This window comes from Corvus moneduloides, chromosome 3 (assembly GCF_009650955.1).
Source record: "Corvus moneduloides isolate bCorMon1 chromosome 3, bCorMon1.pri, whole genome shotgun sequence".
NCBI lineage: Eukaryota > Metazoa > Chordata > Aves > Passeriformes > Corvidae > Corvus > Corvus moneduloides.
The window spans coordinates 32,298,719-32,325,634 of NC_045478.1; the positions used below are offsets into that span (position 1 = coordinate 32,298,719).

Below are 26,916 nucleotides of genomic sequence, written 5' to 3' on the forward strand. Positions count from 1 at the left end.
CTGACAGCCAGACTTTGCCAAGGGGCAGGTGAGCCACAGCAGCTGCCTCAGGGAGCCGTAACTGAGTTTTCTGGGGAGACCAACATGCTGACACATCACGTTATTGGCTAGGAGTTCAGTGCCATCCCTGGGTGACCTTACAACATGGAAGTAGGTTAATAGAGCCATCTTAACAGCAAGCTTGATTTGAGACACACACCACATGGGAAGTCCTCCTTCTATATAAGGAGAACCTGTTTCTCCTCTTTAAGAAGAAACATGGGAGATTAGGAAACCCTTTCCAAATCTGCTGGGCCCTTTATAGAGCTTCATACATCTACAGTCACACCATGTGAGTAACAGCTTACTATAAAATCAGAGCTGAAGCTATCCAATCCTACAGCTTCAGCTGTAGGATAAACAAAACCAGCAGGTTAAATGTTTCCCTGCTACATTTAAGCAGCAGTAGCCTGGTTTTGGCACTGCTCCGGAGGATTTATGCCTGCATGATCATAGTGGATATTTTACTCTTTAATGTTAACAGTGTTTTCATAGTATACATTTTTCTTAAATTAAAAAACAAACGATGGACTTTTAGAAAAGCTGACTCTGGCCCTTCCCTCATTCCTCTACTATCCATGGTCATTTTGCCACTGACAAAAAAAAGGAGGACCAGAGCCTTTAATCCCCTACTTTTAAGTGTTAATATATTTACAGAAGACTATACAAACAAGTGCCAAACAGCAATTACACATTATTAGAGCTACACAATATTTGTACATGTTGCTAAAACAATGCTGCTAAGTGAAGACGCTTTATTAGTTCAGAGTTTTTGGCAGCTATTATTAAAAATATATTTACCTGAAAGGAAATCCAAGTATTTCATTTTACAAATGATTTAAAATATAGCAGTAAGCAACATAAACTATTGCTTTTTATGTTTATACAATTTTTTTTTTTTGGCATAACACTGCCATACAGTTACAGAATTATAAAATATCTCTTTATAGTGCATTACAAATCCAGAAACTGGTTACCACTCTTACCACATACATATGGTATTGGTACTACCAAACATGCATGGCATTCTGTAATTAAACACTGCAAAGGAATACAGAGAAGAGAGCAGGACCATTCATAAAAACTGACATAGAGCTGTTCCATTTTGCAAGTAAAAATTGTTGGGCTTTGGGATTTTTTTCTTTTTACTGCACTTTTTTCTTAGAATACATTTGAACAATGAAATCTATGATATTTTCAAATTTTATCAGTGCAAAACTACACTTAATCATCTGTTGCCAAAATCAAACTCCATAAAGGGCAAATGACCGTGGAATACATTAAAACACAGAGAAAAAAGAGCAACTAATGACTAGCAAACATGCTGCAGCAGATACCAAAAATATAAGTGCCATAACCTTTTTTACTGCAAAACAATAATTTTCACGTGGTTAGCCACAGTAGTAAGTACATTCAGTATATTTCACAATAAACTTTAGTTGATGAATATGCCACTGAACTTGTAAGCGTGGTAGGATTAAAGAGCCACGTTTCTAAGAAGAGACTTCTTTCAGAACAATTTGCCAATTCTCACATTTTTATCTTACAGCAAACAGCATAATGCTTTTGAAAATAAATATAGAAGTGATTACAGTGTAAAGCCAGACAAAGTCTCTACTGAATTGATCTCTATAGCTTTTGAACTGCATTTTAGGAGTCCATTACATACAGCATGTAATAAACCTATTCTTTGAAGTAAATTCTTGCTTTCACCAAAGGTCCTAAGTAAGTGTACTTAAAAACAAGGGCTGTAAAGGAAAAACAGCTTTCAGGAAAAGAAACAGTTCATAGGCAATATCGAGCACAAAGATATTACAGAGACACAGTTTACACTCCCCTTGGAGAACTGCATCTAAATATCTGTTGGTAGTGAATCTATGGTGTTGACCATAATGTGAATTAGGGGGGGGGGGTGGGTGGGTACATGCTTAGGCCTTTTTTGACCCATCCCTCATTTTCAGACTCTGATAGCCATCAAAAATACCTTTTGAGCAGTTACTCCAGTTAAAACTGGAACTGTGAACACGTATCAAAACAAATTACCAAAATGTGGAATGATGAGTATGGTTCTCAGCAAACCCCAGAGAGTACTTCTATCTTCTACATGATCACAATGTTAGATTCATTGATGCTGGTTGCTCCAAATCCAGAGGTACCTCACTCACATGTGGGCTAGGAATAGGTTTTCCATTTGACTGATTTTGCTTTCACACCAGTAAGAAAAAAATAAATCAACCCTGGTTCTGCAGTTGGAATCTGACTTTTAACACTTAATCTACACTTTTAATACTAGTCTACAAAAGGATTTATGTGTAAAAATGTAGTCAGAAGGGACAAGTAAGGTAGCATTGAAATCAGCTTAGGACAAGTTTCTGCCTCAGCAGACATCTTCAGCTTAAAAACAAGTATTTTGTCATTAGAATCTCCCATGGTGTTTAAAAACTGACTGGAAGTGGATTACTCTTCATCTTGCAGTACTTTTAGTAGTGTTCAAATGCAGTAGCAATTCTTGAATAAACGGATCGGAGACAAATAAGCAATCACCTTCTCCACACAAAACATTATTAGAACATGGAACTCAAAGCCACAAGGGAGTGTAGAGGCTGAAAGAAACCATGAGTTAAAAACCAAAAAATTCCTGGAGAAAAATGGCATCACTGTATAGTTTCTTTCTTTCACACCATCTGTTGGTGGCCACTGCTGGAGGCAGGACACAAGGCTAGAAACATCTTTGGTTCTGATCCACACTGGCAATTCTGAGGACAACACATATCATCAGCATGGTATCGTCACACTTTTATTAATGGCAAAACTTGCTTCACATACTTGCATCTTATTCATAAATACAGCTTTTGTCAAGGAAATTCAATATTATATGCTTCCTGAAAAAGTGTGGTATAAAAAAATCACATTTTCACTTAAACATGTATAACTTACTATAAATTGGGATCAGTACCATCACAACAGTCAGAAGAAGAAAGGTGTAAAAAAACCCTCCCAATTAAACAGATATACATAAATTTTATTTAAAAACAAACAAGAAATGCTTTCCCTTTAAATCCAGTAAATGTCACTTGTCTTACCTCACTGGATCATCCATCAACATTATACAAACTTCTAAGGTCTGTAAACCTTCTGTTTATAGTACAGATATATGCAACTGCAGATTATTAGAATTATCCTGGAATAGTTCAGGGAGGCTTACACTAGGTTACATGAAATATTAACAATGATTATACAAATACCTAATACATGAGCGTGCTGCAATCTTAGAGCAGAAAACTGAGGAGCTGACCCAAGCCAGGGAACAGCTCTCAAAGGCTTATTGCACTAATTTTTAGCATCCTTCAGGATTTTGAGTAACATGAACATGAAGACCTCAGACCTGCTCCTAGATATGTGCACATGTCACTACTCTTCTGCTTTGAATGGTCTGTGCTGCACACCTCGTGTACCCAAGCCTTCAGTCTGTGCACCAACACAGTATCAGGTACTGAGGCGCAGTTGTGTCTGGCATAGTAGGGCACAGAGCTGTAACTAATCTTAAAGTGCTGCATTTTTGCATGATTTGTATGATCGCCTTCACTTGCATCTGTGTACTCAGTAACATTGTTTCAAGTTGCACATTCATATCCCCTCACCAAAAGATCCTTAAAGTCAAATTCACAGGCATGTGCATGTACACGCTACTCCCACTTAACAGTACCAGCGGCTACTCAGATGTACTTACTAGGAAAAGACCTTCCTATGGGAGGTTCTGTTCAATTAACATATGAACAGCTCAGATCTAGTCAAACACTGGGCCAAAATACACTACTGTAGTAAGTACACAGAAATCCCTGAATACTTAAGCATATAGCAAGACAAAAAGAAATTTAACAGTGAGCAAATGATTTGACTTTCTTTGCATACACTCAGTTCCTGAAGTAATTGTTAAACAACTATGTACTGGCATTTTTGAGAATACAATAATTTCAACACACATATATATACTGTATATAAACCTGAAAACCAATACTTAGAAACTTCAAGCACAGGGTGCTTCTGGTTGCTAAGGCCATGATTCTGTAACAAAAATGCATACAGTGCACCCACTTGGTCCTCACAAATCTCAATGGGATGCTAAACTGTATGATTGCCCTGCAATAAATCCTTCTTTTCAGTACTTACAAAATCAGAAGAAAAAATTCCTCTATGAAAAGAATGATGAACTGTCACATTTTACATACAGCAGAATTTGTTAGTTAAAGCTGAAGTGTCCCATGGGAGTAATTCTGTTGATAAAGCTGTAAAACAAGGATTAGAGAGTGCAGGAGCCCATCTGACACAAAACCCCTCACTTATATAGTCCCCACAGTTCTTTGTAGGCACTGATATGCCACTACTCTTCTATGAAAACTGAGAGAAATATATTGAGTTGTGGATTTTAAAAAAAAAGATAAAAAATTTCAGAGCTAATACAGGTGTAAGTGCCAAAGTTCTTGACAGTATTTTCAGATACCCTGGCTCCTTAAGGCAGACAGCTCTGTCAGATTAAAAGTATTTTAAGTACTTAATTACGAACATTGAACTAGTAAGCATGTGAGAGCTGTGTCACCATAACAGAATACTGCAGAGAAACCTTCTGGACGCACATCCCAAGAACTTTGTTTAAAATCAGAGCAAGATTTTCTTTTTCAGTAGATGAAAGATCTCCTGAGGTCATTGATATTCAATCAAATTACAATATAAATATAACACCTCCAGCATCCCTTATTTCACTTCAATACTCTGCATTTTCTGTAAAGTGTTGAACATTAATACTAAAGTCCATAAATTGAAGGCTCTGTATAGCTACTTATGCTATAGTTTTGTTCCTTATACACAGGGTATCAATTTTCCCTATGGTACTCAAGAAATAGCTATGTAAAAACAACTCTATGAAATTTGCATGGTTAGGCACTCAAGACTGAAAAAGTCATAGGCAGAAAATGAAGTGTCCTCCCTTTGCACGCGTGGAAGGGCAGAGTCCTTAACTACACAGACCAGTTTTATCACAGCATTTCCTTCCCCTTCTGTTCTGAAGGTCAAAGGCAAACATGAACAAGGGGATCCCAGTTCAAGTCCAGGGAAAAGTGAAAGGCTTCTCAGGATCTTTCTGGCCTTAAAAAAGTGGTGGCTGGAACTCTTTGGGGCATTTCTGCTCAGACAGACTTAATGCCTACTTGAATGATCTGGGTTACCCTAAAAAAAATCCATGTATGTAAGTTCCTTTCCTCACAAGTCAGCACAGAAGGAGAAATACATTTTCCTGCTTCCCTGCTTCTTTAGAATGAGAAGAGCCTAATCTTTGTCCATAGGGATCAAGACCCCTAACTGCCACTCTATTTGATCCCAAGAACCAGCGCTACCTGGGGAAAACAATGGATGATGCATTGCCATGATGGGCACTAGAAAAACAGAATACAAGACATTTTGTCTATGCTCTGATACCCCTGAAAACTTCATCATTTTGAGTTATAAGACTTGAAAAAAGTCCTGTAGTATTCTGACACTCAAACTGTAGTCAGCCTCTTGCCTCATAACATTTAATCAGAAATACATTAAAAGCGGGGGATAATACATACACTTTTAAACAGAAAATACATACAGAAGTTTTAGAGTATTTTAGGACTGTAGGAATTGTGAGTTGTACCTGCCTTATTTTTTAATGCATATTCTGCACAACTAACATGCTGGGTACTACCTTGTTTGACTTGAAGGGCAGAAAATCAGAAGCAGCTACTCAGGGAAAGCAGACAGTTCTTCAGCAGAAGCTGGGAAAGATCTCAATAGTGAAATTCCTACTTGTTGGGTCCCCAGATAAAATGCTCTGAGGGTGTATAATGTTGCTGGGCAAATCTCAGCAGTTTCCTCCTTTCTCTTCAGTCTCTAATAGTATACACAACAGACTGGCCTGCCTTAAATTTCTGCTGATTATCAAAATAACATAAAAAACTGTGAGAGACTTATGATAGAGAGCAAAGAGAGGAAACAGACAGCTGGAAAGAAGCATCAGGACTGCCTTTGTCTTTGAGACCAGCAACGGGTGACTCTGCATTGTGCAGACCCTACCAAAACTGAACAAGAAACATCGAAGCTCAAGTAAGACCCAACTTGACATGCCTGGTGACCTTTTCTCTGATGGCTTTGCTGATTAGGCAGTGCTTTGTGGTGAAGACACTGTTTTCAGCTGTCCAGAGGCTTTCCAGGTACTGAACCCAGCTGGGGATGTTGTCTTATTACAGCTGATCAATAGAGAGCTTTCAAACTGGGACCAAATTTGAGTCATCAAAGAGATGCCTCCCCCCACATTAGTTGTAACAAATGAGTCAAGAGAAGGGAGAATTTAACAGGCACTACAAGAAGTCTAAAGTGCAACTTCCCTTGTATCCAAAAGCTGTGGATACAGTTTCTTTTTAAGTTAAAACTTTTATTCAGTGTACAGTGATTTCCAGCTGGACAGGACATGATATATGCTATCCACTGTTAAGCGCCTCCAACAAAGATGCTAATCTAAGGTAAAAGATGCTGTGCAAATACTGCTATTAATCATGACCATAGATTCCAAAAAAAACCCCACTAGGGTAAAAACTGTGTTCTTGAAATAATTTCTAGTAATTTCATAAATGGAAAACAAAACTTAAAGCAAACTTAAAAGAAACTTAAAGATTCTGATGTTCCAAGCCTTTTTAGTTGTTACACTTTAATTTTTTACTACTGCATGAATTTTAAAAAGTAGATAAGCTTTTCTGTGCAATCTGTCTGGAAAAGATAATGAATTACTTAGCTCTCAGTATGCACAATTGTTTTAAAGAGACACACCTGGCTGACTGCTGATAAACTGACGTTGAAAAAAACAAAATTCATTAACCTACAATAGAAGCCTAATCTGATGCATTTGCAACAAGCATAGTCTCGTGAACTTACACTAGATGGAAATTTCAACCAAAATGAAGGAGCAACGAATAATTTGCTTCATTCAATGTGAAACAAAGATTTTTTTAAATCTCAGACTCATGGTTTGAGCTCATCCTTAGTTTTTGTGGTGGTCCCCCCTGAAAGTGTATCCTTATCAAGGTTATCTTGTAGATCTGCTGATGTGTCATTTGAAGAATTCTCAGCGTTACATAAATCTTTCTCTGTAATTCCTGGGTGATTTCCACAGTCATTGTTCAGATTTTCATCATCTTTTTTGGAATGAGAAGCGTCCTCCTTTCTGTCTGAAGTATCATTTTCTTCTGATTTTGAAAGCTGGCTGGTATCAGTGTCACTGTTCTTTTCACTGTCATTCTGCCTAACAGCATCACAGTTCACTTCTTGTTCATCCTGATCATTTTCTTCCCCATTTTTTGTGAATTCTACCTTTCTTTCTTCAGTTGTTTTACCAGCTGAACTTCCACTTGCCGATGTATTCTTGGGCTCTTTTGGTTTCTTATGCTTAGAAATATGACTATTGGGAATAGAAACTGGAGATGCTGGCTTTTTATTTGCTTTGCTTCCCTCTGACTTCTGTTTTCTTGGGGGTCCCCAGATAAAATGCTCTGAGGGTGTATAATGTTGCTGGGCAAATCTCAGCAGTTTCCTCCTTTCTCTTCGGTCTCTAATAGTATACACAAAATATTCTAGAGCACTTTGCTTAATGTTGGGAATGGTATCTTCCACAAGAGCTTCATGCAAAATAAATTTTACCAGAGGAGATTTGAAACTCTCATATCCAAGTTCACCAAGACTTTTCAGAATTCGAGTGATTCTCAAGTAGTTATGTTGAGACCTTCAAAAGAAATGGGTAAAAAAATTCTATTGAATCAGAAAAAAAACCACTTTACAAACATAGAACTGGAACTGCAATTCCTCAGTCCTTTTTATCACTTCAGGTATGTACTTCAGACTTCCTGTATTTTAATTTCTCAAAGCTGCTGAAGCTTACTAGCACCTCCTTTGCTAGGATGTTGTGAGTGAAAATTAGTGTTTGTAAAAAGCACTGGGGGAGAGGGCTGAGAGAACATAAAATCAAACATGCACTGATTTTTGTTCCTTGTGCTGTATGAGAAGGGCAACAAAGCTGGTGAAGGGTATGGAACCCCCAAGTCCTATGAGGAGCAGCTAAAGATAATGGGGTCATTTATTCTGGAGAAACAAAGGCTCAGGGGAGACCTTACTGCTCTCTACAACTGCCTGAAAGGAGACTGTGGCAAGGGGGGTCGGTTTCTTGTTCAAGGCAACAAGTGACAGGACAAGGGGAAATAGCCTCAGGTTGCACCAAGTGGAAGTTCAGGTTGGATATTAGGAAAAATTTCTTCCCTGAAAGAGTGGTTAGGCATTGGAACAGGCTGCCCAGGGAAATGGTAGAATCACCACCCCTGGAAGTGTTCAAAAGATGATTAGATGTGGCACTCAGTACTATGGTTTAGTTGATATGGTGGTGTTTGGTCAAAGATTGGACTCAATGATCTCAGAGATATTTTCCAACCTTAAAGATTCTATGCTGTTCTCTTTCAGGGGAGAAAACCCAGTCACTTTGTAAACTACAGGGTTTATAGTGTATTTATAGTGTAGCTACTGACCAGGGTTTATTGCACTTCACTCAAGTTATTTAAAAGCTGGGTCTCCAGTCTAGACTAGTACCTGCACTACAGACACAGTCAGTGCTGCGGGAAAAACAGGCATCTCTGCAGAGTAAGTCCCACTGTTGTAGGAAATACCTAAGATAAAATAAATGGACTGTCTTCTGGAAGTGCTTGTGAAAAGCTCTTTCCCTTGTAAAGTACACCTTAGTATGCAGTTAAACTTTTAAGTTTGAATTTTAGATTGATAAAATTAGGTAGAGAGAGTCCCAAATCCTGACTTAAAACTGTAGCTACTCACTGGAAAGAAGAGGAGTAAAAACATGCACTAACATTTCGACTTCCTGAAAGCCTGTTTCATCTGTGGCCTGAGTCTGAGGCCACACCCATTGGCTCATATAATGTTTAAGTAAAATTATTCACAAATTATTCCCACTATTCACCTGGAATCCATCAGCAATTGTACCTACAAGCTTTCATCATGACAGAAGAACAAAATGCTGCAAGAAAACAATCTGCAGCTCTAAGGTCAGAGATACAAGAAAGTGAGCTCAAGATTTGAAAGGAGGTTTTGGTACAATTAATCTCTATGAGACAAAATTCAGTGCAAACTCAGGATCCACACAATACCAATGAAAAGCAACTGATATAATTTGCTCAACATTGGGCCAAAGTTTGACTTAATGCATGTCTAAACGTTTCCAGATCAGCATTTCAATTTAAAATATTTAAATACATAGTATTTCGTGTTTTGAGGAGGGAGGGAAATCTTGTTACTTAACTTTCATACAGGTGCGGAGAATTGGATCTTTCTTAAAAAGAAGTGTAAATACAAAGATAAGCCACTTATTTTTTTCCAAGTGAGAAGCAGCACTTTGGGATTGGGTGAAAACACATACAGTCACATGACAAATTAGTTTGGAGCTGGGATCTTCTTCAGCACCATCTAAAGTGTATTTTCAAGGAATTCAATGACACCAGTCCAACTGGTAATGGGTGAGAAGAACAATCAAAAAAGGGGAAGGAGGAATGTACAGATAGATGCACAAACCAGGCATCAACTATTTATTTTTCACTTTTTTTTTCTGGCAGTCTTTGGAAAAAATATCTTTGCTTTCTCTAGAAAACAAAAGGATATAGAGATTCTATAGCAATTCTAGCAAGTCAAGTGAATGTCATTACTTACTCATTCAAATGCTGAAATCTTTCTTGCCAGTTAGCAGCTCGTGCTACGTTTCCAGTTTTATCAATTAGCTTTATTCCAAAAAACTCCAACATCATTTTGTAAGCCAAAAGGAATCTTCTAATTGCTTCTTTTGTTTTCTTGAATTCCTAATAGACAAAGAATATGTCCAAGATTCTAAGTGGTACTAAACGGAGTACTTCTGCATTGAGTAAGACAACTCTACATAACAAAAAGCAGTTATAGATCGAAATTACTGTGATGGTTTGTATTGAGCTCAATTTGTATTACCTCAATTTCATATGTAGTTAATTCTTTAGCATAGAAGTTCAGACCTTGTTCCCTCAGTGGAAAAAGCCTGGTAAAAGAAGAAGTGCATTATGGCTCAGTATAAGAATACTTAATCAAATTAACGCTTTGAAACAGAAATAGGTAATAAGTGACCAACCACTGTATGTAAGTGTGGTTATGTTCCAGTTTTTCATAGTCTCCTTTCCATTTATTTAGGACTTCTTCAATATAAACCCCTGTGTAAAAATAATTTGAAAAGCTGTTAGGTAGCCATCAAAACCAGCACTCAGCTACATAAAGTACATGCCATGTTAACACAATGATACAACACATACTTTAATTCTCTTTCAAATACTATGTGAAATAAGGTCTATTGCAGCCATACATTAATTAATTTAAATTTAAAACTAATTTCTTTACTAAAACATAATTAAAAATAAGGAATTTATAAAATGTCAATATAAACAAAACCAACTGACTTATACTGGGTTACTAACAGGTGAAGGTATGTGGCAGCAACTTCTGTAAAATATATCCAAGAGTTCTCATGTCATTGATCCCTTTATAACACTGACTGGTAATTAACAAACTGCTTCCATAAAATACTGCACTGTGAATCACCTGTCATTGCTTTTACATGACAAAACTCTGCATCTATCTGTCTATCTATCTTATCCATCCATCTAATCCTCATAGAACAAAGCCTCAATTCTTTATGAAATCTCCCATACCAGGAATCTCTCCAGCTGCAAATAACATTATGATTGGGAAATCTTTCTCAACTAATGGTGGCCAAGCATCACACTGAGACTGTGCTCACGAAATTCAGTCATGGGCCAGGGCACTTTTCCAGGTACTACACAGATATACAAAGTACATAAAAGGATGATCCTTGTTCCCAAACCTGTACAATATCTTTCCATGAATGAGCACTGTGTTTGTCTCTTTCTATTCTGAAACCAACAACAGTTTTAGTACTGCTGGACAGCCTCTCCCAAAGTCAAATAGCATAGGAGCAGCCTAAAAAACCCAAAGCCTCAGGTAGATAGTCTCCTACTATACATTTAAGATGCCTCTTTCTCCCAGTGAAAATTTCCATTTGGGTCTCAATGGCAAAGGAGGACACACTTAATACTTTTATTTAAGAAGTGAAGAAAGCAGCCAGTCTAAAAGGCTACTAAGAACATGGGGTCTCCAGTGTTGGCAAGGCTGAACAGGACCATGGGAAGAGGACCTTTGCCATCACTGCATTGTATCCAACCTGTATTTCAAGTATTGGAAAACTTGTTGCTCAGTCCCAGGGCAGAGAGACAAACAGGCCAGCTCTGATCTAGAACCACAAGCTAAATCTGTAGGTCATGGAACTAAACTTCAGATCTAGTATTGCACTAGAAATGTTTTGGGGTTTTTTTAACAACATTCTCCAGTATTTCAGTCCTTAACATGGTAGCTAAGAGTCCCTCCAAACACTCTCACACATACACAGACTTGGGTCAAGAAGGGGTTACTCTTTTCCATTCTCAATACAAACTTCTGCACAACCAGAGCTCACAGCCAACAACACGTCAGCCTCTGTGGCTTATCAGCTACCTTTGACATCACTAACTGTGGCTTTCTCCTGGAATACTATGAGAAATGCTACTCTTTACAAATTTTTGGAGGGAAAGCTCCTCTAGCTTTCACGACTCTCTCTACTTGTAGCTAATCCTCTTGAACTGCTCCTTCATTTTGGTCCTTAAAGGAGTTCTTCCCACAACCTTTTCTTTTAGTGTCGGATCCATGTGGTTCCCAGGTTCACACAGACCTCAGTGCCCTTCGCCTCCTTTTTGTATCTGCTCTCTGTGTAATGTCTCCCAAATCTGCTACCTCTTTACTGGCCATTCACAGACCTATCTCTTCTTGCAGTCAAGCTAAAACTGACTAAAAGAATCTGCCTATGGGTATCTAGATAAAGCTCGAGTTGGTTAGAGCAAAAGTCTAATCTTTCTTTCACAACCTGAGTTATTTTCTCACTTGCTAAGGGTATTACCACTATCTTGTCTATAAACAGCTCTCATCTTCAACTTTCCTGTATGTGTATCTTTACAACCTTCTGTATAACGTTCCTTTCCATTCAGCTTCCTATCCAAACTCTCACATTTTGCATCTCAACATCCTTCTTCCTGACCTTGAAAAGTGCTTTCTTGTCATGCTTACATCTACCCTGAGTGTTGCTGAATGCAGCTACTCTGAATGCTGGTAAGACCATCTTTCTAGACTGTATCTTTTTTATACTGACCCTTTTTTTTTGCTTTGCATTCTTCCATCCTGAAACCCTGTTCTATAACATCAAACAAAAACTATACACCTTTATTTCTAAAGCCTTTGTGACCTGTCCCTTACTACCTTATCAGAACCCATTTGTTGCTATGAGACTGATTCTGTTTCCAACAGGATCCTGCCTCAGAGGCAGCTTACACGTCTCACTCCTTCTGCACTCCAACGTGCACTTTGCTATTTCCTACTGAGCTGCTCTCATTCTGAGAGGATCCTTCTGCAAACACCTTCAAAATAACCTTGTCATCATTCTTTCAAAACTCTGAAAAGCTTATTTTTGGCCTGCAATTTGTCTTTTTTGCTAACGGTTAAGCTCTCATGTGCTGAGACTCCTGTCTATCATCCTAACCAAGATTGCTTTATTGTCTCCTCCTGCTTCCTGATCTGTCTGCTACCCTCTTCTCTCTCATACGTCGACTGCAAACTCTCTAGAGTAGGGCTTGTCATCTTTCAGCTTCTCCTGTGTTTGTGCAGAATGCTGCATATGAGGTTCCTGCTCCACTACCAGAACTACCAGGGACACCGAAAAATGCCTTTGTTATTGTTATTGCAATAATCTCACACAAGATTAAAGCACATTTTTTTCCTCTTACACAGTTCTAGGGATAACACTCTTAGATTGCTGCCACTCCTATTCAAGCAGCAAGTTTGTGCAATATAGTGGAAGAACTTTATCTTTGTTTAATAAAAGGTACTGCCACTGCCACAAACCAGTGGTACTAACAACGCCCTGTACTACTTCATGCTGATAATGTCTAAGAAAAGCACCACCTCCCTAGAGTGAAAGCTAACTCTGTTTTTAAGCACAACCTGCTCTTGTGTTATCACAATGTGCTACTCCAACATGGGAGGTTCATGTTGTACAATATATTACGATACACCTTCAGTTTGCTGCAATTATCACCACTGTTTCAATTTGCTGCTATCATTAGTGAGCATTCTTTCGTTATCACCGTTACTGTCGCAGATTACTCACCATCAGGTTTAAACGGGATTTTATTTTTGTAAAACCGGAGATTGCACAAGTCATTTTGATACCGGAGATCTTTAAAGTTCTGCTAAAAGAAAGGAAATAGGACATTATCAGCCTACTAAAACCTACCAAGGCTATCCAGAAAGTGACACTGGGCTCTTTGAATAATTTAAGGACAAAAAAATTTCAGCCTTTTAGGAACCACTGAGTTCTACTCATGCACTTAAAGTCTCAGTTTAAGGATCTGGAAGTTCTTTCGAGCTGGTACCTTCTCCTACTGAGGCAGCAGCAGCATAGCAGCACCCTCCCTTCAGTCTCAGGGAACTTGAGAGACAAATAGTAAGTCAGGCAAACTCTATAATCTACCATCTTTGATATCCAAGGCACAAGCCTTTTCCTGGGCTCCTACCACAGTTCCCAGGCTTACACATCTCATGTGTTTGCATGTTTACCCAGGATGAGAAGACATTGCGTCTCTCCCACTCACATATGTTGGGCCTCTGTATCAGCTTTTTGATTCTCATTTCTTGTACTTATTGGACAACACAAAGGTTTAAGAATGTTTTTTACTGGAAAGGCAATTTTAAACCATAAAATATTCTTACTGGGTACTGGTGTCGGTACTTGTATAAATCTCTTGCTGCGTAGAAGCTTCTCTTTGGCTTGGCTGTCAGCTCAGTTCCATCACCACTCTGAAACAGTTAGAAAGCAGATAATCATCATACACAAACCCCCTAAACAGCAAATTTGTATAATATTAAAAAAATTACTTTTCATTATGGATTTCAGCAATGCAAACAAATGTAAGTGCATGTATTTATCTACTCTTTGGCCAAACACTGAAAATTTCCCCGCCCAATACTTAACACAACACACTTTAAAGTTAAGTTAAAAAATTTAATATAAAATACAAAAGCAAGACCATGAATTATCCTTCCAATGAGGCCGAATTTGACTTAAATCAACAGGCTGATTGTCATTTCCAAATGCAAGACTTCGAAGTAGTTTTGACAAGTGCTAGCACAAGATGAAATAAGTGACTGAACTTGAAAATGCAGAGACACGACTAATTTTGAGGAGAAAATCATACTATTTGAAAAAAAAAAAAAAAGAGTCATGTGTACATAGACTTACTGCACCCTGTGGAAGAAAATGAATAGTTACTAAAAAAATTTTATTCTACTGCTTGCAATACACATGTAATAGGTTAAGGTCATGCCTAAAAGGGGAAGTTTCCTGTGATTGCACTGGGTATATGCCATTCTTATTGCCCATCCCATGGCTTATTAACTGTACATTAATGACCAACAAGCAACTATGTTCATTTCCCCTTTCACAAGACCAGCTTTCACCATACCTGCAGGCAAAACACACTTGCTTGAACAAGAAACACCCCTTGACACTTAGTTATTCGGCACTAGTATCACCATATATCAAACAGAAAAGGGAAAGACTCTTAGGTTTACTTAATTTTGTATGGTCTCTAAACCAAAACACGATATATATAGCAAGCTAAAAAAGGACCCAGCTGCTCCACCCTACATGGCATTCTAAGTCAAATAAAATTATTGTCAAAAGAACACTTTATTTCTTTAAGATCAGCATTTACAAAGCTTCCTACAGAAGAGAAACTCGCTCTGAAAATTCCTCACACCCACCGAGGAGTCACAATTCCATTGCCACATAGGATCCAATATTCAGATTTTCATCCTGTTTAATTAAGAGGCCACGTTCAATGCTCCATTTAAGTTAAAACACAGCCTTCCCTGGAAATAGCAGAAGCGGGAATGTCAACGACACCAAGGCCTCGATTTTCTCTCAATAATGACAGGGGAAGGGTGGGGAGAGCTAAAAACGGGCTCGTCCTTAGTGGACATGCAGCGCTGGCTGTCCCCAGCCGCTCCGAGCGCTGGGCAGCAGCGCGGGCCCGCGAGTGCCGCAGAGCAGCGGGAGCGGGGCTGCCCACACCGCGCTCGGCTCGGCTCGGCCCGTCCCCGCTCGGCCGCGGGGCCCGCGGGCAGGGCAGGACGAGGCGGGGCCGCGCCCGGCGCTGCCGGTACCTGCTCGGGGCTGGCGGCATCCGCCTCTGCCCGCTCCGCGTCCTCCGGCGCTGGCGGGGCCGGCGGCGGCTCCCGGGGCCGGCAGTCGGCGGCGGGCGGCTCGGCCGGCTCTTCCCCGCCTCCCGCGGCGGCGCACACCCCCTTCTGCCGCCGCGGCTCCACCGCCTCGGGCTCCGAGTCGGTCTCCCAGGTGGAGTCGCAGTCCTCCACCGTGGTGGGCTCCTTGAAGCTGACCCCGCTCAGCAGGCTGCCCATCGGCCCGGAGGCCGCGGAGGCCGAGGGCTGGGAGCGGCCGCGGGCTGCCTACGGCTGCGGCATGGCGGGGCGGGGCGGCGGCGGCCGGGGCTGCTCCTCCGCCCGGCCCCAGCCCACGGACACGCGCGGGGCGGAGCTGGAGGCTCCGGGATCTCCACCAGAAACACGCGCGCCCAGCCCTGGCGGCGGGCACCGGGCGGCACCGGGCCGTCGGCACCGCGGGGTCGGGCGGGGCGACTCAGGGCCCGCCCGCCGCCGCCCGGGCGCCGGGGAAGCATCGCTCGAAGGGAGAGTGGGAGTCTCCCCTCCGAGGAGGTGCGCCCCGCGGGGATTTCGCTTCCCGGAGGCGGCCGCGGTGTCCCCTGAAGGGTTATAAGGAAAGCAAGTAGGTGCGGGTGTTCATCGAGATGAGTGGGGATGGCGGCTGCCCCAGAGCAGTGGTCTGGGGTGGAGATGCTTTGTTCAGTGACAGAAGTGGTCGTGACACCTGCAGTGTGCAAGCTCCCGCTGTCCACTAGACATGGGAAGGTTTGCGGTGAGGTAGACCCCGAGGAGTATACAGGTACTAGAGAAGACAGGAATGGAGAGGGCAGTGCTGTGGTAACCAGCCAGTTTCAGCTGCTCCTAAAACTCCTGCGAGTTTGGGGATAAAACATGATGTTCAAGTACCGATTTGGAGGGGCAGTGACAGTGTATTTTGTATTTGGCTAGCACATGCCTTTTGGACAGAAACACTGCCAAGAGAGAAGACCTGATGAGTTGACAGCTCAGCACATTGTTCCAGTGCCTACTCTCACCCTCATGCATAAAAATGTGTTCCTCATTTCTAGCCAGGGATGGTAGGCTTCAGGTCACACTCGGGGATTTCTGCCTTCTCCTTAAAGACAATTCTGTGGTGTCTGGTGACCACTCCTAAAGATGTGTATTATCATCAAGTCATCTCAGTCCTCTTCTTGGTAAACCAAGCAGGTTAAGCTTCTTCAGCCTCTCGCCATAAATTGCCTTTCACATTCCCTCACTCAAAGTTGCACCTTTTTTGTCTGCTGTATCTTGAATGTTTTAGAATCCGTTTCAAGAGCAGGTACCAAGATTTTAACTGGATGTCAGGATCATCAGTATAGAGGTGATTTCATCTATATATTCTTGTTTCCCTGTCTACTCTCTATAAACTGAAAGATCATTTTAACTCAAGTTGCCACAGTGTCATGCTTAGATGCACTCATGTCAGTCTCATACATAACCCTCCTTCAGGTTCATTTGAAGCATGTTAGCTGTACACACTGGCACCAAGGACAAGAAATTACTGGGAATGCCATGGTTTGTGAGGCCTTGTTTCAGGCAAGTATATTTGCAGTAGCAGCTCACCTAGATGTAGTCACAGCTGCATGGCTGAGCTGTGAGCCTGCCATACAGCCCAGTCTACCTCTGCTGCCCATGCCCCTGCTGCCTCCCACCATCACCTGCCTTGGCCGAGACAGTTCTCTTCCTCCTGTACTCTTCATGGAGATTAATAAAGCCCATTTAGCCTTTCCAATACCCCTTAGTCACCATCATGCCAGCTGCTTCCCTCCTCAGGATCCAGCAACTCCCACTCAGTCCCAAGATCAAAGCTGGTGGCTCAAGCCAAGACACCCTCCTCACCCTCAACCCCGTAGGTTTTTGAGATCTACTGGAACTTTTTTGATATGTGATATTAAGGAATGCATGTAGAACAGGAAAGTTCACTCTCATTTTTGTCAGTGGACATCATTTTAATAAAGAATAAAACATCCCCATCAAGCAGGCACAAGAGAGGTTTTAAGAGGGCAAGCAGTAAGACTAGATGCTAGAGCTGCAGCTGGGGAAACAGTGTTTTGTAACACTCATGGCTTATGTATTTTTATGCACATTTTTGAGAGTTCCCTTTTCTTTGACCTCATTTGGGGGAAAAGCAGATTTCTTTCCTGATTCCACAGTATCTCCTCCCATGCTGTTGGCATAGTTTGAAGGAACTGACTTAAGAAATTCTGATGTCTGGAGCACATTTTTCTTGACTACCTGCTGACCAGCTACTTCCATTGACCACTATCTACTAGCCCAGTATAGACCAGCTCTGCTTCCTCTCCCCTGCTACAGCTTTTGTCAATGTTCCGTCACAGTGATTGTGTTTATATTATGAACAGTGGAGCCTCAAAAGCATGCCTTGCACGTGCATCAAAAATCAGGGGAAGGTTTTGATGATATTCAGTATGTATGGCAGTTAATCCCACAAACTAAAGATCTTCCTGCAAGAAAGCTGAATTTCTTGTGCAAATAACTGCACCTTATTATAGACAGCTCAGTTCTACCTGAAGAGCAAGGCTGTCAGCCAAGTCTCAAAGCTGTCGGCCAAATCTCATCACAGAATTTTTAGGTAGAGTTTTAAAAGATCTGGATCTCAGAGCACTGCTAAGAACTGGGAGTCAAATGAACTGGTGGGAGAGCTCACCAAGCCATTCCTCATCATTTACCATCAGTCCTCGTTAACTGGGGAGGTCCCAGATGACTGGAGGTTAATCAACAACACCTACAAGATGGGTGTCTTGTGGTGATTTTATGATGATTAGTCTATTCCCTTATCGTCTGCTGTACGCCCAGAAATGGTTGCTGTAGCTTTAAGGTGGGTCTGGGGGGAACCTTGGGGCTCTTCCACAGGCTTTTTCAAAGCCTCACTCCCCAGGCATCCATGGTGCCATGTGGACTGCGTCCTTTTTTCTCACTTAGCTAGCTTGGTTTTTGTTAGCTTAGGCAAGAAGGTTTTTTTTCCTTTCCCTGGCCTTGGAGAGGCTGCCATAGCAATCCTTTGGCAGGTTTGGTGGGTTTTTTTTTTTTGTTTTGTTTTTTTGGTTTTTTGTTTGTTTGTTTTTGGGTTTTTTTTGAAGTGAACGGAATGGTTTGGTTTTGGTCTGAGATCAGAGAGAACAACTGATGGAAGAAGAATTGGCCTGGGGCTGCTCCATCTCAGCCCCAGACCTCGAAAAAAGTGAACCAGTGAGAGAAAAGACACCAAATCCACCAGCTTCATCTTCTGTGAAGAGGGGACCAACACCAGAGATTCACCAGGTTCCCATCTGTTTTGCCCGAGCTGCTGTGTGAACCTTTTGTTTTGTTTTTTTTTTTTCCTTGAGACAGGAGCTGGCACCATTTTTTTCTCCCCACCAGGTTGCTGGCTGGAGGGGTTTTGCAGCCACTGGGAGCTGGCAGAAGGGGGCTTTACCCCTCGCGTGCCGACACAAAGAAGCCCGGAGGTCAACGCTGAAACCCCTCTGGAAGGCGGCACTCAGTGCCCAACACACAATGAAAAAGGGGCAGAGCTCCTCACCCAAAAGGGGCTGGATCTTCCTGTCGCTGTTAAGCAGGCACGCAGGCGAAGGCAAAGAAGAAAGAGAGAGGGGACTCTCCATAAGTGTTCCACGCAGGCTTATTCCCGTGAAAAGACAGGGACGAAGAGACCAATTGGTGGGAGGGTCCAGGGATCTTAGACTGGGTACACAATACACGAGGAAAGGGATCTCAGCCAATGGGATAGAGACAAGCAGGTGGAGTTGACAGGAAGGAAACCAATTGGAACATTACATAGGAGGGACTTAGGGAAGGATCCAATGGGACGTCGAGGAACAAAGAACTTTCTAGAACTGATACATATTAAAGAAGAAAAATGAATATTCATAACTTTATACATAAAACAAGCCAAACATTAACCAGTTGGGAGAAAAGATGCAAAAGGCAGAAGAAGGGAATCATGGGTTCTCACCGTGACTGAAGTTACATGCTAAGCTTGGGTTGCTGACCACCACAGGTGGTTGTCTGAGTTCTCCTCAGGAGACAGAGTGGCTGGAGCCACCTGCACCGCCACAGCTGGCCACTGTGGTTTTTTCTTTTCCTGGCATTTTGGGGTTTTCGCTCGGGGGAGGGTGGGGCAGTCTGCCCTTTGCCAGGTGTATGCATTTTTCCTATGAACAATGTTTTCTTTCACAGTTGCAGATTATTGCTGGTTCTGGTTGTGAACTAGAGGCAGTCAGGATTCATGAAGAGGCTCTAGCACCTAGAATAGCTTTGTAGGGTGGTATTTGAGAGCTTGAACAGATTCCCACAAGACATATCTTAATTAGAAAAAAATAAATTCCATTACTTCACAGTCATAACTGGTAGTCATTTTTGCAAAGGTAGTGAATTTATGGCCCTTGAGTTCACTGAAGCATTCCTGTACAATGGAAGATGACTAAGTCCTAAAGCCAGGAGGACCTGTTTCAGTCGAGTAGTTTGACTGTCACGTAACACAGGTGAAGACCAACAGAAGACCTAGGGGTTTGCAAACCACTGTACATCAAATATAGACTTTCATAACGCTTATAAAAAAATAAGCACTTCACTTTGGATTATATACATTTATATACATCTTAAACAGCATGGATTAATCAAAGCCATCTCTTTTTTCCTTCATGAGGATATAGTTTTATAAGGACTTCGGAATGGAAACCACATCGCTTTCTCAAAGTTCATGCTGCATGTATATCGTGTGATAACTGTTAAAAAACTATTAAAAATGAGGTAATTGTAATACTTTTATCATTATCTTGGGAGGATGCTTTGACTAGGATACCAGAGAGGTCAATTAACAGCTGTGAAGAGACTTACCAACCTAATATTAAGGTGATATAAAGCTGGGAGGGATTATGCATCCTTAGAGGATATAGTAGACTACAAAACTGCTTTGATAAATGACAGAGGAGGGCAAAATAAATAACCTTGGTAAAATGAAATTTAGTTGAGCAAATGTAAAATGATTCATAGTGGATATTTAAACATACAAAGGTAGATTTAGGAAATGCAGAAAGGCATCAATATGACAGAAGTGTCTGGGAGCTACAGTATTATTTACATACATTCAGACAAGGGTCCAAATATATTTGGACACCAACATATATTTGGGCAAGTGTTCAAAATCATACAGGTATGACAATGTTTTGTATGCAATAGCTGTAGCTGACTGTTATTTTAATGGGGTTTGTTACCTCATGTACTTATTTTTTGACTACGGTGAATTTTAGTTCTCTTCTTTAGTCCAGTAATGCCCCAGATTGCTAAATGCCAAGCTTGGTGTAGTAGCTACAGAAGGTGAATCTAATTTATAAAGTTCTCCATAATTTCCCTCTAGTGAGTGTCATTGGAAATGATTAACTAACTCTAAACTCAGAAGTCAGGTTGCATATTTGCCTAAATTTGTTTCTATTGAAATCTGAAATTAATTTACAGAGAAGAAAAGACTTCACATAAATCATGGTAGATGTGACAGATCGGTGTATTAAGCTCACTAAAGCCAGTGGAAGTTCTCACCTTTTGCTGGGTTATGACTACAACCCTAAAGACCTTAACTAAAGCCCTGTTTATTGGAGTGTCTTGCACTACAAGTCTGTAAAAGGTCACAGCCGAGGTAACCTCGGAACAAATTAATAGAAGAGTGTTTTACTTTAAGATGATCTGTCTAGGTGGTCAGAGAAGCAGTCTCAGTGTAGTCCTTAAGCCGCTAAGATTCTGCTTGTTTTCTTTTAAACAGAGTGTAAGACTGCAGCCAGTTTCTTGAGAGGAAACTGATCCAGTTCTAGGATGCAACATGGTCTAAATGAGTTGCTGTGCGGAAACACTTGATTTATAGCTGGAGGCCTGCATCACCCTTGTGATGGACTGGAACCAGCTACCCGGGTTGGCACTACCAGCTCTTCTGTAGTGGGCTTGTCTAGGGTGCCTCAGCAGGTTAGCTGCCTGGCATCACAGATAAGAAACGACATTCACTTGCCAGAAGTACACACAGGATGAGGTGATGCCATTAAGTTTTGCTGAAGGGCTCCTGGACTGCACCATGCAAGCTATTAATTTTGGCAGTGGAAGAAATTCTCCCTGAAAGACAGTGTGTGATGCAGAGGCCCAAATGGAGGCATCCAAGTGCCTTTGGAGATCCCTTAGTGTGTCCACCTTCTGCTGCAGAAGGGCACTGGTGCTCCATAGGTTCAGGAGGTCCCATGGTGTAGCTGCCAGCCCCATGAAGACATTTTGGCTACTCTAGGTCATCTCCAAGGAAATAATGCACCTTCTATGGGTATGCATATCATATACAAGCATAGGCCAGCTACGTCTGTATGCGATTGGTTGGTTGGCTGGATCACTTTGAAAGCTGCTGGTCTGTATTGACCAGAGCTCCGTTTATCTAATGGACTGTTACACCCCTTGTTATCTTTTGGCACATATCTCTGTGTAAGCAACTAAATTTGGGTGTTTCTTTACAAACTTGATCCTGCCCCTAATGTCCCTGAGCATCCATATTTCTGTTGGGAAGGTGTGCTGTTGGGGCCCTCCCTCCCCTGCCGTGGGGTCCTGGGAGAGGGGCCCTGGGGGGAGGCACGGGGTTTCCCTGCCCCTGGTCAGCCTCGTTCCCCATTGGTTGGTTTGTGTTCCCCTGCATGGGCAAGGACCCTCGGGTCCCGTGATTGCCGCAGTTCCTCGGCAGAGCCCCGGCCATGCAGCTGGGGAAATAAACATCTCTGAAACATCAGCCAAGAATCGGTCCTTATATATTTCTTTCCACGGGCCTTGTTGTCTGATACACGTGTTGCAGTATCCCCACTGTAACAATGTGCTACAGACTGCCTTTGATGACAGATGTGTAAATGGACATTTCTGACCTGAGAGCACACATCTCCTGTCTTGAACTTCCAGAACTGCTAAACGAGGCATCTGTGCCAAATGTAGGACATGATTTAGTGTACTCAGAGTAGGTACAACCCCCCCAAAGCTGTGGGATTTTCTTCTCTGGGGCATTAAACAGAGACAGAGACTGACATTCTTCTGAAGCCTGACAAGGCTTCTCATTTGGGGTATTTATGTCCTGAGGCACCTAACCTGTAGATGCTAAGCCTGAACTAATCACACAATACTCCTTATGTACTCCAATAGAGAAAAATAGGAACCTCCAGAGGATAATCCATATCATCCTAAAACAGGTGTTTAAAATATGTAAGCTAAATCACAATATTGTTTGTATCTACTGATTACAAAGGAAGCCAAGATCTAGTCAAACTCCGGTTTAGACATCAAACTTTCAAGCTGTAAAAATTACATGACATGACCCAGTCCCACACTCTTGAGGTTTTCTGAAAATACTGACTTTTGGGTACCCAGCTCCCATAGGAACAGAGAGAGCATCCAACTGAGCTGGTGGTGAGCATCCCTTTTCCTGGCATGAAGAATATCTGTAATCAGGTCATATCATGTAATACACTTCCAGTGAGAGATGGAGAGGACTCTTGTTTCAGAGTGTCTGTTGCTAGGTATGCAGAACTCAAGAGTACAAATCTCTTTAGGAAGAGACAGGGCTTTAACCTTCCTGTCACATCCTGTTGAATTTCTGATGCATAAGATCAAAATGGTAAGGAGATGAACAAGAAAACTGCCTCCTCCTCGGTCTCTGAATGAATATCCAGCCTTTATATAGAGAAGTATGAAAGGCTATAAGGAGATCACAGCATCATACTACCCTGGTATGTCATTTGCTGTGCTTTACTTCCTCACCTAAACACAGCAGAAGTTGTGCAGAGCCCCTTCTCCATCCGTAATGAATAGTAAATAATGAATCCCATTCTGTTCTGCTTGGGTTAAAGGGTCTCACTTTAAGGTGACATAAACTCAGAGCATCCCCTGGGAGTGCAGCCAAGCAGTACCAACTTAGAGCCATCACAAGTTTGACCCACCTCTGTCAGCTGAAAGTGGAGCATGCACAAGCAGTAACACTTCAGTTTGACTAGATTAGGAGCTCATGCTGTCCCTGGAAAAGATACTGCTAATAAACTATTATTTCAAGACCACAGACTCTGCTTGTTCTTTCTTAGCTGAGTTTTGATATGACTGTGTGAATTTATGTAGTCGTGATGGTGCAACATAGCTGTTTCAAAGATCTAATTGACGTCAAGATTGATGTGATTCATAGGAGTCATAGGATCCCTACCAGTGAAAAAAAGTCCAGTTTAAATGATATGCATTTGTGCAGTTCTATATTTTGCTTCTTGGCAGATGATTGTGGATTTCATACACTTCATCAAGGATAATTTCAAAGTGCCTAAAGTTACTGATCTTTGACAAACTCCTAAGCAATTAGTTCTAGCCACAGGCTGGCACAAGACCAAATTACACAAGTGGGACAACTGCAGGCACAGACTCTGCCACCACCTGCTTTTCATCCTTTTTCATATCATGCTTTCTACATCATCTGTAGAAAACCTATATAAATACATAAACTAGGGAAGAAGTTCATCAGGGAAGCCATTTTTAATTAGGTTACTGATGCTCCACAGGGCTTTTAGCTTGTGATTAAGGCAAAGACACATAGACTGAGATACAAAAGCAAGCAAACACACACAACCAGAAACAGAAACCACCAACAATGCTGGCTTTCATGTACTTATCGCAGGCCCAGTGATTTTTAAAATCATTTGGGTTAGTTCCCTTAGTTAAATTACTCTGCACAGCCTTAAAACACAGGTCCACATCAGCCCTGCCTGTTAGTCTTTGATGGCACCTCAAAGCAACCCTTCCCCTATGCTTCCCAATCGCTGTGTGACTTCAAGGTGGCCAGGCTGGAGGGAGATGACAGCAGAGTTGAGGAATTCAACTGCTTTGGAGTGATGAGGAGCAAGACATGGCCCACACACAGTCTGTGATCTGAGATGGGACTGAAGCATGTTACACTTCACACAACGTGATCCTCATACGAAACTCTGTCAGCAGTTAGTGCACACATATTCTGGAATGAGTGACTTTTTTTTCCTACCTATCTTGTTTGCCCCTGTAATATTCCCTATCACAGACTTCCTTAGATCACCACAGGACAGCCTCATCCTAATGCTATTGTGCTCTTCTATTCTGAAGAAAGCATGTTAGTAGAGCCTGCAAAAGCCTCTCCCTGTTTATCTCTGTGGTGCCATCCTAACAGAGCATGCAAGATGGTAAGTTTAAAGAGATGAAACTCTGCTTCGAGTGACAGAGACCTAAGAAGGGATAGGGATGATCTTTTCCTGATATGACAAATCTGAGTTATGTGTTAACAAATAACATAATAAATGTTCACTTTAGGAATCTGATGCAGTGAAAAAAATGATCTGAATACAGTGAGCACATGCACTATAAGGAATTAGCCCGTTTCATTTTGTAACATGCCCTATTACAGTGTGAAGCTGCCTGGCAGCTGGAATACAAGCAGCCTTTGACATGCTCAGGAAAGACATTGCCACACTTTCACACTGTTGTTTGACCAGCCTGAATGAATCATCCAAATGGGCTCACTTCTCTCCTGAATGAAGAGATGAGTAAATAGGCACATCGACATCCTTTTGCATGTGGCAAAGTGGGTCAGCAAGATATTGGTGGTGATGTGCTAAAATACAGTGAATGCTTTGTGCAGTTTTTTTACTGCTCTGTATGAACTCTATGCTTTCTTACATCATAATTAGGCACCTGTGTTTGGGAGGAGTCAATTTTTCAAAAGAGAAAAACCCACCTAGGTGAGCTGGGAATTCCAAGATTTGGGGAAGAACAAGAGAGTACAAATTACATGTTGATCAATAGCATTGTTAAAAAATACTAAAAGCAAAACTAAAAGAGCCCACATTGTCACCATAATTACAGCTGAAATCAGAACAGTGGATAAAGCTGTTATTTTGTCAAACGTTACATTTGTTATATTAGAGGTCATTACAAAGCAAAACACAAACCAGGACATGGGCAAAAGAACACAGCCAAATTCAGTCTCAGCATGCAGAGCTGAGGACAGACAAAAAAAGAAAAGGAGTGATCCAGGCTAGGGACTGGAAGCAGGGAACAGTTTCCTTGTGGCGTAAATGCCACTCGCTCAGGGGACAGGAGGATCCTTACCAAGAGGCTAAGAACAGCTAAACAATGTATACTTGTGTCACTATTGTCATAACCAAAAAAAAAATCGCCATGCTACAACAGAAATGTATGGCTAACAAGAAAAGAGGCAACTTTTCTTCTTGATGTCGATGTTGAAAAGGACAAAGCCCCACTGTTTTTTCTTAATACCATTAAAGCAATGGCATTTCCTGGCTTGTGATGTTTGTGGTGGTATTTCCTTGTGGCAGGAGGCTACAAGTTAAGAACAGGAGGTACCGTTAACATTGTATGGAACAAAGGAGAAAAAAATTCATGATGAACATTTGTGTTCCTTACATGAATTCTTCAAAGGAATCAAGATAAAAAATAAAGATTGCCAGCCTTGCATGAGTAACAATATTGAGTGTTCTGGATGGGTTTTTTGGGAGCTGGTTCAAACTCTGACATAAGCAATTCACTTTCACGCAGGTGCTTGCTGTTTCTAGAATGCAATGATCATCTCCCTGTTCTGCTTCAGATGAAAACAATGATTCATTTCTGTATTACATTTCTATGAAATTTGTCACCCTCTAACACCACTCATAGCTATCCTTAAGCAGGGAAATACTTGACAGGTCTGAAGGTGTGCCAGAGTGAAAAATAAAGCACCTGTGGTAATGTAAACATCATGTTAGGGCTAAAAAGATAGAATAGGAACAGCCCTTTTCAGCTCCGTGTGTTTGAGCAGACAGCTTTGCTGTGTTCTTTCATTTACATTACAAAGGGATGTTTTTGGCAGAAAGTCAGTGTAAGCAGCATTCATTACTCCTTTAAGGGGCTTGATAATTCAGTATGTTAATACACTGCAGGCTATCAATGCTGTCAGCCATCCACCAAGAGATAAATTAAACTTTGTTCCAGGATCAGTATTTCTGTATGCAGTCCTGAGATTAAATGGGATTGAAGATCTGACCATGGGGTGAGAACTAGTGATGGTTGCTATGTTTGGGAGACATTTTGGGTGAGGCAAAAATCACCAGAAACTGAACAAAATGTGAAAGTAGTCATCACTAGGTTAGGAGGTCTGAAAATCACAGAAAATGAGAAGTTATTCAATCTGACCAAAAAACCCAAAACAACAAAACAAAAACCAACAACAACAAAAAGGAACCAAACACAAACCAACCCTCAAGTATATCTTTGAAGTCTGGCTCAAATATGGAAAGGAGAAGTGGGTTTCTCATGCAGCTTTGGGTACGTCTAACTGGTTGCTAAGAGTACCCTTACAGTCAGGGGCGAGAAAGTGAAACTTTTAGG

The 26,916-nt window shown here is 41.4% G+C and overlaps 1 protein-coding gene across 3 annotated transcripts; it reads right to left on the reverse strand.

Moving 5' to 3' along the window:
- Nucleotides 1-659: 659 nt before the first annotated feature.
- On the reverse strand, nt 660-15,859 carry OGFRL1 (opioid growth factor receptor like 1). Of its 3 annotated transcripts, XM_032104759.1 has the most exons (8): nt 15,448-15,535; nt 15,046-15,153; nt 13,993-14,079; nt 13,391-13,472; nt 10,256-10,334; nt 10,099-10,165; nt 9,811-9,956; nt 660-7,831 (listed from the first exon to the last, which is right to left on the reverse strand). In XM_032104759.1, exons 2-8 carry the CDS (start codon nt 15,070-15,072, stop codon nt 7,075-7,077), a joined length of 1,245 nt encoding a protein of 414 aa, XP_031960650.1. In that variant the 5' UTR covers nt 15,073-15,153; nt 15,448-15,535; the 3' UTR covers nt 660-7,074. The 3 variants fall into 3 exon arrangements, with proteins under 3 accessions (XP_031960650.1, XP_031960649.1, XP_031960648.1); XM_032104758.1 differs by lacking the exon at nt 15,046-15,153 and having other exon boundaries at nt 13,391-13,469; nt 15,448-15,859; XM_032104757.1 differs by lacking the exon at nt 15,046-15,153 and having other exon boundaries at nt 15,448-15,856.
- Between the last annotated feature and the right edge of the window lie 11,057 nt (nt 15,860-26,916).